Source organism: Caloenas nicobarica, chromosome 26 (assembly GCF_036013445.1).
Source record: "Caloenas nicobarica isolate bCalNic1 chromosome 26, bCalNic1.hap1, whole genome shotgun sequence".
Classification (NCBI taxonomy): Eukaryota; Metazoa; Chordata; class Aves; order Columbiformes; family Columbidae; genus Caloenas; species Caloenas nicobarica.
Window position 1 is genome coordinate 4452700 of NC_088270.1, and position 17331 is coordinate 4470030.

Genomic DNA, 17331 nt, shown 5'->3' on the forward strand with positions numbered 1-17331 from the left:
GATGCCACAGGGTTTCTCCGCAGCATCTCTTCACGGTTCCCGGCCATCGCTCCCTTGGGAACGTGCGCAAAGAGTGAACTAATGAGTCTATTAGGCTTAATTAAGCTAATGTGAAATTATTTACTTAATCTGAGATCTTATGATGGCAAGAAATCCCCGCAGGGAAAAAAAAAAGCGTACGTCTGCCTCGCGAAAAGCTCGCGAGCAACCGTTTGCCGAGATGCTCGATTGCACGGCGGCACGGACCAGGGGGCTCAGCTGAGCCCCTCCTGCCATGGGTTTGGACCACACCACCGGCTCCAGGCATCTGGCTCTTCCAAACACGCCGACATCACCAGGAAAACCGGCCAGGAAGCTCGGGCCGCGTTTCGCCTTCGTTTTCCAAATCTACGCCTGGACAGCAAATCCATCCCAGTCTGGCAGCTGGGTAGGGAAAGTTTTGGGTAGGGAAAGTTTTGGGAAGTGGTTGGTCACTCTCATTCCCGCGGATGATGAGCATCCCTCATCCCCCAGCACACAGAGAGCACACAGAGCAAAGAGGATTTTGCCTCGCGCACTTTGCTCGCCTTTTTTTTTTTTTTTGCTTAACGTAAAAAAGCTTAACGCTTGGCTTGGAATTCTTAATACGACGGAGTTCTTTTTGCCACTTGTTTTGTTTTGTCACGCACTACATACAATTACACATCTCTAATCCGCAAATCCTCCCCTGACGCCAGAACACGTGCCAAGCCTTTGCTTTCCGCAGCCGTCGCATTAAAGGCCTTTCGAGATTAGCTCGCATCGTGGGGTGCCCTCGCATCGCCCACAGCCGCGATGCTCCGGAGCTGGAAGCTCCTCATCCCCGTGGACCAGCACTCACAAGGGTGATGCTCCAGTCCTGGAGAAGGAGCATCCCCCTCCATCCCGGCTGCAAGGAGCTCAGCTCAGCATCTCTCAGACGGAAATCGCAATTTCGCAAATCCCCCACAGTGAATCAGCTCGCTAGTCAGATATTAGCTCAGCAAAAAACTGGCAGGCAAATGATCTAATTAATAATCAGCACTATCAGGAGTTTCTGCTTCTCGCAGGCAGCCAAATAGGCGAGAGATTCTCTGCAAAAGGGAGGGAACAAAGTGCAATTATAGCCCCAAGCGGCAGTACCAGACCAAGGTCCTTCTTGGACCCCACGGCTGCTGTCCCCATGGTAATGGGGACAAAAGAGCATTTTTTACAGAAATATAAATGGCCAGGGAGGGTGCAAGCAAAGGGAAGAGTTTCTCCCGATGCAAAAGGCTTCACTGCAGCCTCAGAGCCGACCCCACTCAGGAAAATCAGAAGGAAATAAGAGAGACATCAATTTCCAGAGCTCAGTGCCCAAATCCAGCCTTCGCCTTTTGAAAGTGTAATTTATTCAAGCTGCTTTATTATTGCAGAGCCCGGCGTAGACGGGGGATTACGGAGAGGTCACAGCTGGAGCAATAACAATAATAATAAAAAATAGTTAAGTCGGGAGAGTATCTTGAGCGAGTTTTAAAGCAAGTGAAGAAGAGCATCCCGCCCCGCCACCAATTTAACGCTAAAGTGGTATCAAACCAACTTTTGGGGGAATGATGGGGATGGGGCCTTGACACCCTCCTCGTTTGTGAACCCAATTAGGCATATGCCGAGGAAAGGGTGTATGTATATTAGATTTTAATTAAGCAGTGTTAATTATAATCTATGAGATGTGCTTACTGCTTATCTGATAATTATGAGAAAGCCAATTTGGCTGCTGGCTTGTGACTAATTAAGTGGAATTAGTAATGATAATTATAGATTTAATTTTTGTTTGCCTTTATTGGCATTGGGGGGAAAGCGGCTCCGAGGGCTGGGTGGGATGGCCGGGGAAAGAATGGGAAAAATCGTGGGAAAAGTTCATCGTGCCAGAGATTTGCCCCAAAGGCCAAGGGAATTCCCAGCAAAAGTGGATTTTCAGTGGTAAAAAAAACCTATTTAGGGTTAAAAAAAGAAAGTTCTGTGGAAAGTAGTTGATGCAAACAAACGTCCGCTAAAAGGCAGCAGTTTCGGGGAGAGACTGGGCTGGTTTTTTGCCAGCCCATCGCGCGGGCCACTGGTATCTTGAAAAAAGCTGGGAAATTTGGGCAATTTGGGGAGTTTGGCTTTTCCAGTCCAGAGAGGAAAATTCCCTGGGGATGCCTCCCCTTCCCATACCCACCACAACTCCTGCTCACAACCTGCTAGGGGAAATTCAAAAAGTGATTTTTTTGAACACCTTGGACTTACTTTTTTCCCCAGTATAACTGATAGGCTATAAGATAAACATCAAATACTGCAAAAACTGCCCAAGCCCTGGGAATGGGGCTTGAATATTTTTCAACATGCCCACAGGTTGCTACTGCTGCAAATCTCCTTGAAATATGCATCTTTGTCCCTTTTCGAGTAGGCACCGTGGTCACCAGCTGGTGAAGCGGCTTTTGTAAGAGACAAAGAATAAAAACACAAGGAAAGTTGGGGGGGGGAAATAATAAATTATATTGCAGCTGGATTTTTAAAAGGCCAAGATAAACTCGCAGCTGCACGACGCCACGTGGAGCTCTGCAAGCTCAGCTAATGATAATTAAATCTCCTGCTGCAGAGGTGAACGGCAATTTCGCGCTAGGTCTGCTGCCCAGGATGACAGTTATCTGGGGGAAAATATACAGAAAAAAGTGCGGGGAGGGTTGGACCGTGGAGCTGCTCCGTTCCCAGGTAAAACCAGGTGAGCATTGGGGTTGGGGATGCTCTGCCCAGCTCCTTCCCAAAAACGGCTTTTCTCATCTCCAGCACCGAGCTAAATAACACATGACAACCTCAGGTATAAATTCCCAGCGGCAATAACGATCTCAGATATAAATCACCCCGCTGCAATATTGGGGTCCCCTTCACGGACCAAAATACACGTTTCGCCCAGCTCTTGCACAGCTAAATTCGGTCCCCAGACCCCAAAATATTAATAAATTAACACAGTACAAGGCCAGATCTCTTGAGTCACATCAGAAAACCTCCACCACCACATGCAGGGACGCCTGCCCTCTCCCGAGGAAGAGGATGGTACAGAGGTGATGCTGCTGGAGGAAGCAAACGTGAGATAAAACCCAAGTCCCAGGCACTTACAAGCATTAAAGATTATTTGTCAGACCGCCCAGCACACTGAGCTCTGGTTATTAGGAGCAATATGAGAGATTAAATGACAGCAAACTCATTATTTTTTTCTCTTTTTTTTTTCATTTCAGCACTAACTTGAAAATAGGCCTGCTTATAAAGGGAAAAATTCCCCATGAGTCACACAGTTTTCAGACAAAAAAAATAGCCAGCATCAGCCTAAAGTGACCCAAACACGCGCTCGGATGGACAAAATTTGACTTTGATCCTAATGATGCTCGTGGTTTGTGCAGCCACACGCGCCCCTACAAATCCCCATGGAGTTTCCACCTGGAGCTGCGATCGGCAGCGATCAGGATCCATCAGAACAGAGCATCACATTCCGGTGCATTTGCTGAATCATTCATTCAGGCTCCCGCACTTAATTTCTGCCCGATATATTTAATACCTTCACCTCCTGCCCTAAAGAGCTGTGGGATTCACTGGGAGCGGAGTGCAAACGGCTTCGGCTCTGACCTGATGCTCGGCTTTGCAAGGAAATAGTTAATTTAGATTTCCCTGATGAGCATCAAGGTAAGAGAGGTCAGTGCTCAGCCATAGAGAGATAAATAATAGTTTAGAGATGAGCCAGCTCCACACCGGGATCTCTTGTTGAACACTTTTACCCATGGCTGCCAAAGGATGAGTTGCTGTGTGCTCACCTACCCCTCTGAAAAGAGGAGAAATGGGGTTTTAAGAGAATAATGCTTCATAATACTAGGTTTGCTGTTGGATAAGAAAAAGACAAGGCAGAAGCCAGCAGCTGGTAAAAGCTACAGCTTGTAATTTCATCGCACCTTCTCCACTCAATAAATGGGTTTCAGCCAGAGCATCTCTTCCATCCAACCCAAAAAGGACCTGACGGGGAGGCTGATTGCATCGATCACGCATGCATTTTCCCAGCAGGGAGACCAGCCTGCTCCCTCGCTGCTCCTGTCCAAAGAACTTCACTGACTTATTACGGGAATATCGCCAGGGACCGGGATGCAGGCAAGAAACTCCTTCTCCGTCCTACCTAGAACCCTACACCCAGCTCAGGCACCCAGATCCTGAGCCAAACCACCTCCTTTGCTGCTCCAAGTGTTCCTGCCGCTGCAAAGTCTCTTGGTACCCATCTTTGTCCCTAAAAACCTGCCTCTACTCCTCGAAGGGTCAGGGAAGATTATAAATCGCTGTGGGAAGCACTGCTGGACTTGGTACGGAACACGAACTGGTCTAGGTAAGGTCAGCACTGCCTAAAGCAGCCACGGCACGGGGCTGGCTGCAAAAACGATGGTTCTGAGCCCAAATCCAACACAACAAACCCCAAAATGTGAGCAAAAGGTCTGTATCCAGCTGCCATGCCCTTCGCCTTCAGCCACCCAGTTGTGTCCCCTCCCCAGGGATGCACTCGTGTCCGGGAGGTGGGGAGGGACGGGGACATCCTGGACCAGCCTCGCTGCTCCGGTGCATCGCCGGAGGCTGCAATGACAGGCAGGGGACAGGGCTGCCCGGGGTACCAGGCTCTGCTAATTGACCCCCGAGGAAACCACCCGCCGACACAGCCGCGTGTTCCTTCAAACGAGCCGCCTCTGCCTCTCCCCGCAAGAGCCCGAGCCTTGCCGTAGCATCTTCGAAGGAGAAGGCTATCAGCTCAAAACAGCCGAGACCTTTAGCTCAAATCCATTAATCCTCTTTATTAAACCCGGGTCACCTCTGAGTCCTGGCAAATTAACCAGCATCTCCCCACTGCAAGTACATCAAGAGGAAACGCGCTGTACAGCGCCTGTAATTTTCATGGACCAGGGCTCTGGGGTCAGAGGGCTTCCCGGGCTCCATTCTCTGCCTTTGTCAATTTAAAAGAGAACATCGCCTTGCTCTTGTATAAATTACGAGAGAGGCAGAGCAAGGGCCCGGGGCGGTCGCAGGGCACTCTGCCAGATGCAGCCGCACCGGTGGCTCCTCTCCTGCCCGAGGATGGGAGCAGAGAACGGCAAGACCACAAGCACCGAGTGTCCCCAGGGGGGAAAAACGGGGTTGGGGACATCCTCTGAGACCCTCCAAACAGCTGGGGTACCCGCGCTTGGCATCCTCCACGGGCTACCTTGGCCACGTGCCTTCTCGCCGCTTCTAATAAATGGCACATCCCTGGTGCCAGCCCAGCTGGGGAGCGAGAGAAAGAAGAGACTGGAAGGGCTTCGCTCCAGCTCAGAAGTGGGTGGAAAATTGTTCCCTTGTTGCCTGAAATTTCACCTATTCGAAACGCCTCCCCCGCATTTCTGCGCTCTCCTGTTGGAGCCGCTCTACTCTGAACACTCCCCAAGCCAGCGCGGCTCTATTTCTGAAGAGCCAAGAACATTTTGCTGGGCTGGGGAAGACCTGGGGCCAAATCCTTTAAAGACACTAATTATACACCCAGAAAAAGAGCTTCCAAAGAGAAAAGCAGCCCAGCCTGACCTGGGAAAGCGAGATGCCGTGCGGGCTGAGGGACAAGGGCAGAGCAGGGACCGGAGGTCACAGCACTCCCGTCCTGGAACGGGTCCCCTCCTGCTCCTAGAAACAGCATCCTCAAGCCAAGCAAACTTTCCAGAGCCAAGCAAAGAGCGCTCATACATTCTGCGAGTGAAGAAATAGCCATTTTTCAAGAGGGGAAAGAAAAAAAAAAAGTGGGAACATTTCCAAGCAGCTCTGTCAGAGTTATAAGCATCGCATCTATTCCCCTAAGACAACTTCACACCGTGGCACTTCCCAGCACACTCTCCAGCCACAGCTCCACCACAAGGCTATAAATCCACCGGCTTTGGCTGAAATTGCTCCGGTTTTACACCAACTTAAGCCAGCAGAGACCGTGACCCAGACGCCAGGATGCTCACCCTTAACTCAGTCCGACAGCTCTAGGGTTTTTCCGCCTGTGTTTGAGTTACTGGTAGGATTAAGCGCACGGCATCTTAAATCTAGCCATCAGCTTGCATCGCAGCTTTAGGTTTTTTTATTAAAAACATCATTTCTTGCTGTATTTAATCACTGCAAGGTCATTTCAGTGACAGTTGTCAGCATCCTAGCCAAGCAACCCGAGGTGCAGAGCCCTGTCCCGCTGCCCGGATAAAAGGAGGAGACGCTGGGTTTCATTTCCCTGTTTTCAATCGAGAAGTGCCCACCTCGGTGTGCAGATTGAGGTGTGGGTGGGCCGGTGTCAGCCCCCCACGGGCTGAGATGGGAACCTGCCACTCGCTCTGCTCATCAGGAGCCCCGAGGAGAGAAATTGCATAGTTCTCCCCGCGGCCCTCTGCCCACCTCGAACCAATTTCTGCTCCTTTTAATTCAATTCAGCTCCTCCTGACCTTGGTTGGCTGGAGTTGCAGAGTTTCTCTCAACAGATAGCACCAATTACAGAGGTGCGAAAATGGAAGGCTTTCAATTCGGAGAACAAACCCAAGAAGCTGGGACTTTATTGAACCGAGAAGCAGGGGGTGGGAAAGGGGGAGCAGACGGGGGCACGGGCTCAGAAATATTGCCTGTGCTCGTTCTAGGCACCTAATGCTTTGGTTGTTCCCCCCATGGGGGAAGGCGAAGGTTTTGCCAGGATGGTGAACGCTGTGTGAGCTGCAGGTTCAGGTGCACGGAGACCTGAGGACCAGGGGGATGCAAAACCCATCCCCGGCATCACGCCTCGCCCGTTAGCATCTGCAAGCCGGCGCTTTCGCATCCATTCCCCGACGGGCTGATTTCAGAGCCCCGAAATCAGATCTGACACAAACCGAGTTTGCTTCCCCGCGGTGGATTCCAGCGGGATGGAAGCTGCAGCATCTGCAGCCCGATCTGTGCCGCCAGGCACAGCGGCACCTCCATCCCCACCACCTCTTTAGGGTAACGCCGCTTTTTGTCCACCCACGAAGCTACCACCAGCCAAACCTCTGGAAATTCACGCCCCGAAAGCCTTTGTGAGCCTGGTTAGATCTGGGTAGGAGGGCTCTGGCAGCATCACTTAGCTGACTGCCTCGGCAGAGAGATCAGCGCACCGAGAGTCTATAAAAACTGCCTCCCTACTGCACAGTACAACCTGTGATGATCAGAGAGTCCCCAGACAAAAGCAGGAGATGTTCAGTTCATGGGAAGGAGGCAGAGATGAGCACCTCCCCGGGCTGAGCGCACTGAAGCTCTTTGCTCAACACGTCCTGGATGTCTGGGATAGAAAACCGAAAAGCAGTAGTGGCTCATTTGGGCTTCTCTCTCAAGAGTTGCCACGACTCGGCAGGTCTCTCAGCAGCTCGGATATGTGGTTTTAAAGCCGGAGCACAGCACCTTCCGTATCTCCAGCCAAGCTGCAACCGCGGCTGCCCCCAATGCCTGCCCATAAATCCTCCAGCCCGGTAAACACTGGAATTACGGCTCCTCGCCATTGCTTAGCTGCTTTTGACACTAATTGCTCTGCGGAGTGTATGCAACTGGCAACACCTTATTAAAAGTGAAATATATTGCACTGTCCACTTATTGCTGCTTTATAAAGATAAAGCATCCCAAGGATACGGAAAGGCTGGCAAAGGCATCGGAGCAGCGCACAAAGCAGAGGCATCGCCGGGACAAACACGCGCTCTCCGTCAAGTTGCAAAGAGCGTTTCCATTTTGCGCCCAAGAGTTGAGCGAAGAGCGTGCTTGAGAATTTCTTCTCCGCTCTCCTCTGGGTTTCACCTCAGAGATCATCACTCTCAGATCTTGGGAGACAAGACATGAAAGGGCGAGGGGATCAAGCACACACTGCCCTCCCACCAATTCAAGAGAAGCGGAAAGTGCTCCTTGACTCACTAAGTCTCTTGTTAATACTGAATTTGTTTGTCTACCTCCAGACAGGGCTGCCTGAAGTGTGGCGCAGCCTCTCCTGCCAATGACACTAACCAGGACATCACTTGCTCTGACGGTCACATCAGTGCAAGCCCAGGAGCCCCGTGATGCTCCAGCTCTGTGTCAGCCCAGCACAAGGATTTTATGGCCCAATGTCTTAATCTCACAGTTTTTCTCCTGTGTTTTGCAAAGGAGGAAGCCGAAACTCACTGTTTCACAAGGAAAAACTTGCGGAAACCTCCATTTCAGATTTGGAGCTACGGCAAGGACACGTCTTTTAACACGTGTCTCTGCGCGTGCCTCGGGCAAGTTATTTTTCCTCTTTATTCCTTGGCTTCTCTGTCTGCAAAAACAGGGACAACGCAATTTCTCTTCTCCGTGAAGTGTTTTAAGATCTACTAGAAACAACCACTACGCAAGAGCGAGACCTGATACCACCGAGTTTCAGTAATAAACGTTTCGATCCAGTCCCTCAGGCCCCATCGCACCAGGTAATTTTGGGAGAATTTTTGTTTTCGTTTTGAATTGACAGGTTATTTCTGGTCAGGAACACGACAGGCAACAGAAGACAGAAGCACAGAAAACCACCCGCGTGGGGGAAAATATCAGCTTCTGGGGACTCATTTTGAGTAAAATGGAGATATTCTTCACATACATCACAAAAGTCATTACATCTACATCCTTCCTGTACTGTGGAGGGTACAGATGCTATTATTTATCACTTATTGGTCATTTCCCATGTGGCAGAGACAACAGACCCATCTCTCATCAGGCCCGAGGACCAGGGGGAGCAGAAACACAGCTTTGATTCCTAAAGGAAATGGCATGTCCTGAGCTACAGATTTGAAATATCAAGACTCTTTGGTTCAACAAGTTCACATCCAAGCAGGATCAATACCTTCTCACTCCTGAGGTATCAGCAGGTAATTGGGTATCATGCAGTGATGAGCAACTTGGTTTGCTCAGAAGCTGCAAACTTTAATCTTCATCCATTCCTGGTACATAGAATGGAGAGGGAGGGAGAGATCAAAGGAGAACAGATCAAATTCAGCTGCATTTGGACCCAGATTGCAGAAAAAAGGACTCATTCTTAAGCAAAACGGCTCAGGCTTCTATAGTTCAACATCCCTGAGAGGACTTGAGTACAACACAACACAGAGGAGTCACCATATAGGAGATTGGCATGGCAAGGAGAGGTGGCAAAGGTAGAAGGATGGGCAGAGAGGGATGGCAAAGCGCCGCGGGCAGCGGAAGGACCTGTCTGACAGATTTCCCTGCCGATCACAGCTAACTTTGCTCAGAGGTTTTTGCCATCTGATTAATAATGTCACGCCGGCTCGCCTCGAAAGGCTGCGGATCCTGCAGCCCTCGCCTTTTGCCCTGGCAGCGTTTGGCAGCTGGTGCCAGCAGAGGAGGGGGCAGCGGGACGGTGGCTTTGCCAAACATCCCGCTCCATCCCTGGAAGGCAGGAGATAAGGAGGGCGAGGGACAGGAGGGGACAGAGCCCCTTTGTCTGCGGCGCCTTTTGTCACGGGCAGATAGGAGGTGACCGCCTCGCGCTGACATTTCGGTGACCAGATTAAAATGCGCCGCTGCAGAGACTAAATGTCATTAGCCTCATTAGAAGCGATCGCATTAAAATAAACCAAAAAAAAAAAAAAAAATGAAGTGGAAATTAGCCAGGGCTATTAAATAGAATAAATAAATGGGGACCGTGCAGCCGATGCCAACGGCGATAGTCTGGACCGCCGGGTCGGGAAGGGGCACGGCGGGAGCAGCCAAGGTCTCCATGGGCTCATGCCAAGACAGGTCCTCGTGTGATGTGACCCCAAATGCAGCCGCCTGTTTGAGATAAGTCTACGGGGACTTTAGGGCTTCATTTCCAGGCAGTTTCAGGATGTTCTGCGGAAAGCTGGCTTTAAGGACCTTAATGCTGGCGTCCCCTGGGGCTGGCAGTCTCTGCCAGCAGCCGCACCACCAAGGATGCACCTGTGTGTGCTGCTCTAACAGGGATCGGGGTGTTTTTTAGCACCATCCAGGTTTCTCTTGGATGCTTCCCATTCAATTACTGGCCAACACCACCCGTGTCTCCCTTACGCACTGTGACAGGACCGCCACACAAGGTGGAAGGCTTGGGGAGAGAAGCGCCGTTTTTTCCTTGTAAAGAGAGGAATTTTTCCTCTAACCCTCTTGCTATGCAAACGCCATTTCCTTCGGGGTGGGAGAAGTCATCAGAAAGGCCCTTGCAAGATCCTGCTTATGACAGAGCAGATTTGAAAGCCCAGAGATCTCCTTCCCCCCCCTGCCTTCCCTTCTGTCAAAAATTATAATCATCATTTTCCAGCCTGCTGAACAATCAAAGTGTGGCCTATATTCGCTGGAGCTCCTTCCACACGCCGCATGCATAGCAACAAGTCCAGGAAACAAAAGGCAGAAGTAAACAGTTGGGCGAGAGGAGGCGATGGGCTGGCGGGTGGGCAGCAGAGGAACGCTGCTCAGAGGGGACACGGTGGGGACGGGCAGGTTTCCCCCAGTCTCACCAGTTCAGAGCTGCTCTGAGGGCATGTGAAAACCTTTTCTGCCACGCTCTGCAAGGAGCATGGGAAGAAATGTGCCTGGGCAATTTGGTTAGTGGAAATGGCAATGGTCCTGCTGCAGCAGAAGGAAGCCCAGCTCCTCCTGCTGCAGGTTCAGATGGTCCTCATGAAGCTGCAGAGCTCACCACGGGGTGAGCTGTGAAGGATGAAGCCACATCAAGCACAAGTAACCTCAGCTTGTCCCCCGGGAAGCTCATATCCTCTGCATAAAACCCCAACCTGCATACGGCCCCGGTCAACACAACAAGCAACCCGCATGATTTTGCTGTCCAGACAGTCTGAGCCGATGAGGTCCGGTCCCAACATCCCATCCTGAGGCACGGAGCTCACAGCAGGGTCTGCCGGGCCACCCCTTCCCTGCGGCTTGCAGCCCGCTTCAGCCTCCAGAGCTGTCAATCCAGCACTTTTCGCCAGCGCTGAATTCACAGAAAAGTAAATCTAAAAATAACTCTTTTCCACCCTTCCTTGCCTCATATCTCGCACGTGTTCAGTGTGCACATGACTCTGCCGCACACACAACAGGTCCAGCTCCCCCAAAACGGCTCCTCCCAGGAAGGATGCTCTTGATGCCGATGCACCGATGGGTCCCTGCAGCTTCATAAGCCTTGGTGTGTCCACCTGGGAAACTCAGCCCATGGACGACATGAGATCCATTAAAAGCACCAAGGCCCCTTTCCAGAAATCCCCTGAAACCACAGTCCCTGCTTGTTGTGACCATGCAACCACTCCCTGCTTCAGATGATCTCGAAGAGACACCTCTGCAAAACACTCCTCCCCCTTGTCCCTCCTAGGAGTAGCCCAGCACCTCCACACAACTCAAAACAACACCCCAAACGAGTGCCCTCTGCCACCCCACACCCTCTGAGCCTAAGCCAGGACTAGAGCAAGAGCCCATGAGCTCCAAGGTCCTGCTCAGCTGGACCCCACATATCTGGGCTCCATCAGTTCACAAGGGTGATGCATCCCCTGTCATTCCTACCTCCCTAGACCGAGGAAGCCACCGCGCTCGGTCACCCTTCGAGGGTGATAATGCAGTCCCACAGCTTTTGAGAAGCAAGCAGGAAAATGTTTCTTTCCTCCAAGTGTGAAACGAAGAGGAGTTCCCTGGAAAAACCCACCCACTGAGCAGCAAGTGTCAAAGGCGTCTCTGTATGTGCTGTTGCCTTATTGGTAATTATAAGTACTGTGCCTTCGTTAGGGCGAGATAACTGAGATTTGCAGCAGAGCTGTTATTATTTTTGAGTTTAAACAAAAAGAAGCAGTGTGACAGCTGAGATCATTCCCCATCGTGCACACGCCAGGAGGCGAGAGCATCTCAGGGGATGCTCAGGCCAGAAGGTAAAAAGAGACGGCGACCAGTGTCCAGCTTTGCCTAACTGAGATGGGAAAAAGCTAGGGCTGCAAAGGCTAGGCTGACCACAGGGTTGTGGAGGATGCTACAGAAAAAAAACCCACAAGTTTTCCTCTATCCCTGTCTCACTGCAGCAACAGGACCCTCCTGGGTACTCTGCTCCTGGGTACCTGCAAACATGTCGGGTTTCATCACAGCATCCCGGCAGTTTCCTTCCCCACTCCTCACCCAGCAACTTTGGTTTCTAACCAAACTGAGCACAAACTTCAAATTGCATCTTGAAGTGTAAAATACAAAGACAGCTGTTTATGCAGCTCAAAATTCACCATAACCAAATATTCAAGCCTTTGGGGAAGATTTTTCAAAGGCAGCGGTTAAGGTACCCAGCTCCCATCGGTGGCTTTGAAACGTTTCTCCTTTTTCAGTTTTTCACAGGGATTCGCACCAGCAAAAGCTCCTCCACCCGGCTGTCTGTGACTAGTGAATGCACAAAGGAGACGACGTCAAAGAGAAGTTGCTGGAAAACACAAGGTTCGCCACTTTGGGGCATCCTGGAAGGCAAGAGCCACTGGCCCCGAAATCTACAGCCCCCAGAGCGAATTGTTCTTGAAAACTCATGCCGTGGGAATTTGTACGGAGTAAAATCTGCATGTGCCCGTCCTCTCACCATTTGGAAATGAGAGCAAGTGCTGCTCCTCCCCAGCAGAAAGAAAACGTCTTCCAAAAGGATGACACCAGCTTTCCCCCTGTCCCGGGAGCCAGGGGATGGAGGAATCGACCTTCGACAGGGAAACCACAGCCCAAGCGTCAGGTAGAGGAAGGGCAGGCAGTGTTTTTAGGCTGATGATGCTGCGATCTCCTTCTTCCCCAGCATCTCTGACTGACGGAGGATTGACGGCTCTGCCGCCTTATCCGCTACTATCCCCAGCCTTTGGGAGAGCACAGAAAATCCCTTTAAGTCCCTCTCGCTCATATTGAAATGACACTAAAGCAGAACTAACGTGCTCCAGGTACTTATTCTTTGGGCTCAGTCGCAGGGATCAGCAGCCCTTCGCCAGTCCGGCATTCCCCGCTGGAGAGAGGTGATGGCCACACCACAGGCGGCGATGGCAGCACAAAAGGTGTTGTTAATTCCTGCAACGCCTGTTTCTTAACTTCAGACTGGATTTACAAAGACCACCAAGGTGATGCTGCCCAAGCGAGGATGAGATGGGGGAGGTAAGGGGATGCACAGCCTGAGTCTCAGTTTGGGGATGCAGAAAGCAGCAATGAAAAAAAACACAAGATTGTCCATCTCGCAGCAATGAACACCAGGACTGTCCATCTCACCCTGCACTGCCTGAATTCTGGCCTCTGAAAGGAGCCGCTGCCATGACAAGTCATTTCACTGCCCAGCACAGGCAGCAATATAAATGTCTGAAGAAGCTGATGTGCATTGATTTTTGCCACCTGTAGAGCCATGATGTCACGCCGTAACTGTGCAGTAGCCAAATGTACTCCCCCCTGCCCCAAATTCATCCTCCTGCACATCACAGCCCACCCTGGTCCCTCTTAAAACAACAGCACCCAAAATGCCCAGCAGTTCAAAGCATTTGCCAATGGCTTGACAATTAAATTACCCGCTCTACCCCCCCATCCTGCAGCGCTGGGCTCATTAAAAATCCTCAGCATCCTTCCCATCAGGAAGAACCCACCTCAGAGAGCAACTGATGGCCAGGAACCCGCCTCCCCCAAGGCAACAGCATTAAGTCTTTGAAATTATTTTGGATGGAAACTTGTCTTACAAAGAAATAAAAAGCTGCAGAGTAAGACGCTATCTATGACCAGAGGGGTCAGGGTTTCATTATTGCATTAACCTTTCGTGTCTTCAGATTCCACAAGAGTAAATTGGTAATGAGACGACGTGAGCCCCGATGGGAAAAACGCATCTTTCCTAACAAAAGTAAGAGGGAGGGGGAAGAACAGGGGTGGGAGCGAGAGAAAGAGGAAAAAACTGGCAAATAAGCTATTACAGCTAATAATAACTTTTGCGATGCTATTTTCTGCAGGAGCCTTCAAGTTGTGATGTTTCCCTTCACTCTAATTACACCTTCTAAAAGCAGGTTCCCTTCTCACTTTAACCACCCCGCGTGAAACTCCTGCAGGATTCGGATAAAAACGGAAAGAGTTCGCGCTTCACAAGCAGCCTCTGCGTACCCCAGGGGAGCATCACCTGCATCAAACACGTGGGACTACTCTTGCAAAATCACAAACAGCCTCAAAAAAAACACTCTGGGAAGGTGCAGGGACCATTCGCCTTCCCTCTGCACCAGCTGCCATTGAGGGAGACTTTGCCAACACGACTTGTGTTAGAACCATAAAAATAAAAAGGAGAAGAGATATCAAAATCCTGTGCTTCGAGGCAGAAAGTGATTGGCGTGGGGGCAAGAAGGCAAAGCACAAGCAGCCCTCCCAGTGCACTGGAATATCTCCCGTCCTCTAATGCGGGCGGCAGGTTTCAGCTTGATGGATTAAGGGCTGAGCCCAACCGGGCAAAGTCCTGGGCTGGTTTGGCTCAGCAGACGTTCCCAGTCAAAGTAGATATTGCTGCTAAATAGAAATAAAAAGGGAAAACTACAACCATGTAAGAGCAGATCAAGAAACCTCTCCCAAGTTACTGGGGGCTTAAATGCATGGGTCTTTTCCTTCTCTGGCACAAAGAGATACCAGAGCTAGCCCAGGCCCGGGGCCAAAAAGCCACGTCCTGAGGAAACTGCAGCAGGGCACCAGCAAACCACAAATGCTCCATCAAGTCTCTGCCAGCTGCCACAGCTTAAGGACACCTTGATGACAGCCCATCGAGTGTCACACGTCCTCCCACTTGACCTGCATGGCTGCCTTGCATCCATTTCCTTGCAATTTTGACACAGAGGAACCCCATCTAGCAAGAAGGTGAAAGAGCCAACATTCTGCTCAGCACAGCCATGGTGAGGCAAGCTGCCCCCACGCCAGGCTCAAGATAATATTTTCAATTAAAAAACCCCTTGCATTCGGCAAAGTCGGGCGGCTCACGCAGCCACGTCATCCTTCTCACGCTCACGTGCTAAATTACAGGTGTACCATTTTGGCTCAAGGCTTTGCTGAATTGGAGGCACTGCCATCAGAGAGCCTTCCCAACCAACCAACACACCCCAGGGGACACAGGGCACGTCCCTGGGAGGCCAACGCACGTCACCTCCCTCTGCAATCCCACAGAGCATCGCTGGTACCCAGGCTCTGGTACCTGCTGCAGGCACTGCTTTGCCATAGGACCCCAGGATCTGGATGGTTCCAAAAGCAAGTTCCAGCCCGAGTCCCTTCGTGTTCATCGCAGCTGTGGAATGAGCTGTTTTCCAGCTGTGACACAGCTAACCTCTCCCCCACCAGCCTCATCCTCTTCCCACACACGCCAGCTCTGCACAGCAAAGCGCTGCAACTAAACCACGGAAAGCTGCTGAAATTATAGCTGTGCCTCTTCCCTGCCTTCCCGGGTCCAACATAATTCTTGCTGACAGTCATGAAAAACACACGTTGGGGTTAAGATCGCATCCGAGCCTCGACACCCGGTCCCCATCTGCTTGCACAGGGACCGTAATCTTTTCAGCTGCTAAAAGTGCACATCATCGTCCAAAAAAAGAAAAAAGGCAGCGACTTCTTCCCCCCCGCAGCGTGCAGCTCTGCTGTCCGCCCCCATCGCTCCCTCCGTGCGGATGCAGCGCAGGGCTGCGCTCGCTGCCCCGCCGAGCATCAGCACGGAGCCAGCGTCGGATCCAAACCCCAGCATCTCCCTGCTCATGGCAAGCCTCGGGGACGAGGCCAACCCGCATTTTGGGAACCACCTGCTCGGCTTACAGCGGTTGCAGCACCTTCCCCACAGCCCAACGCGGTCCCCCTGGGGTGTTCGGATCGGGGGGTTCGTTTTCACTTTGCAAAAGGGAGCGAGGGGCAGGCGCCGAGTTTGTCTGGTGTGGAATCAGGGGTGAGGGGGAGCACAGGGGACAGCACGACAGCTCGGGAGAGAGGGAGGGCACACCAGGTGCCCAACTTCGAAGGTGAAAAAGCTCCGTGACCCCATCATTTACACCGGAGGTTGCTGGAGGGGACGGACTCCAGCCGGCCCCCGCCGCAGATGCCAGCACTGTTCGGGTGCATGTGGTTTGGTGCTCGCCCCGGGGGGGCCAGCCCTGCCACGGGGGACGGGGATGGCTGTTTGAACCCCGTTTTGCTGGAAGGACTTGGTGATTCCCTGCTGCAGAGCGACTCGCTGCCTGCCTGCATGTGTGCGTTCGTGCGCAATGTGCATGAAGTCCGGGTCCCCCGTGCCGCTCGGCTTTCCCAATTCCCCTCCCCAGCCCCTAGAGAAAAAGCTTTTTGCCCTACCTGGGATGAAGAGCAGGGCAGTTGTGGCCGTGAAGACGATCCAGCAGGCAGGATGGTACATCTTGGAGCTGCGGTAGACTAGCGGCTGATTTGCTTGCTGCTTGCTGCTGCCGCCGCTGCTTTCGTCTGCGCTGAATTCTGAGCAGGTTTAAATCCAATGTTTGCAGAGGGAGGGAGACTGAGTTAGCGAGCTGGAGAGAGAGAGAGAGACGGGAGCAAGCAGTCAGTGTCTCTGATTTTTCCTTGCACACGCACGCACGCACACACACACAAGTCGCAGAAGGAGCCCCAGGCTGGGTGCGAGCACCGGGGAAAGCAGACCTCCTACCAGGCACCCATTGGTTCGAGATGCTGACTGACACACGCACACTTGCTCCTTCTGCGGGTCTCACTCTGCAACCGGGGAGCTAAACGTGGGCATTGACCCCCTGAGCATCCCTCCCAGCGGTACCCGGGATGGAGGAGCAGCCCGGCACAGGGACGGGCACCGTCCCACCGACTCCTCCTGCACCGGCTGCTTGCAACGGGGCTCAGAAATTTTTTGCAGCCCCCCGGCAGGCTCTGCTCCCCTCCCGAGGAAGCTGCCGGCAGCTCTGCGTGCTGCCAAGAGAGGCAAACCAGCGAGCAATCCGAGCTTTTTAGCATGAGTAGGTGTTTTTGGTTTTTTTTTTTGCACAAAATCTCAGAAACCGAGAAGCAATCTTCTCTGTGCATCCCAAGCAGAGCGGGATCTTTTCCCTTCAGCACCGAAAGGACACTGAGCCCAGGGCAGCTGCTCCTGCAGACCCCCTACCCAATCCCATCCCCTTCCCAGCCAGGCCAGGGAGTGTTTCCTCAGGCTCTCTAATGCAATTCCTCTCCTTCCAGCTCACCACAGCTTTCCCCGAGACCCCCCAGCACATTCTCACACCCTTGCCAAGCTCCAAGCATCCCCAGCACCGGGCATCAGATCTGGCTGCCTCTAAAGACTAAAGCATTTGCCAGATTGCAGGTGTGTTAAAAATAAAA

At 51.9% G+C, this 17331-nt stretch overlaps 1 protein-coding gene across 1 annotated transcript in view; it reads right to left on the bottom strand.

Annotated features, from left to right (window-relative positions):
* Positions 1-16384, bottom strand: part of LOC135998767 (opioid-binding protein/cell adhesion molecule homolog) — a 243354-nt gene extending 226970 nt beyond the window's left edge. The window contains exon 1 of the mRNA XM_065651984.1: positions 16324-16384. Within this exon, the coding sequence (XP_065508056.1) occupies positions 16324-16384 (61 nt within the window). The remainder of the gene's footprint in view (positions 1-16323) is intronic.
* Between the last annotated feature and the right edge of the window lie 947 nt (positions 16385-17331).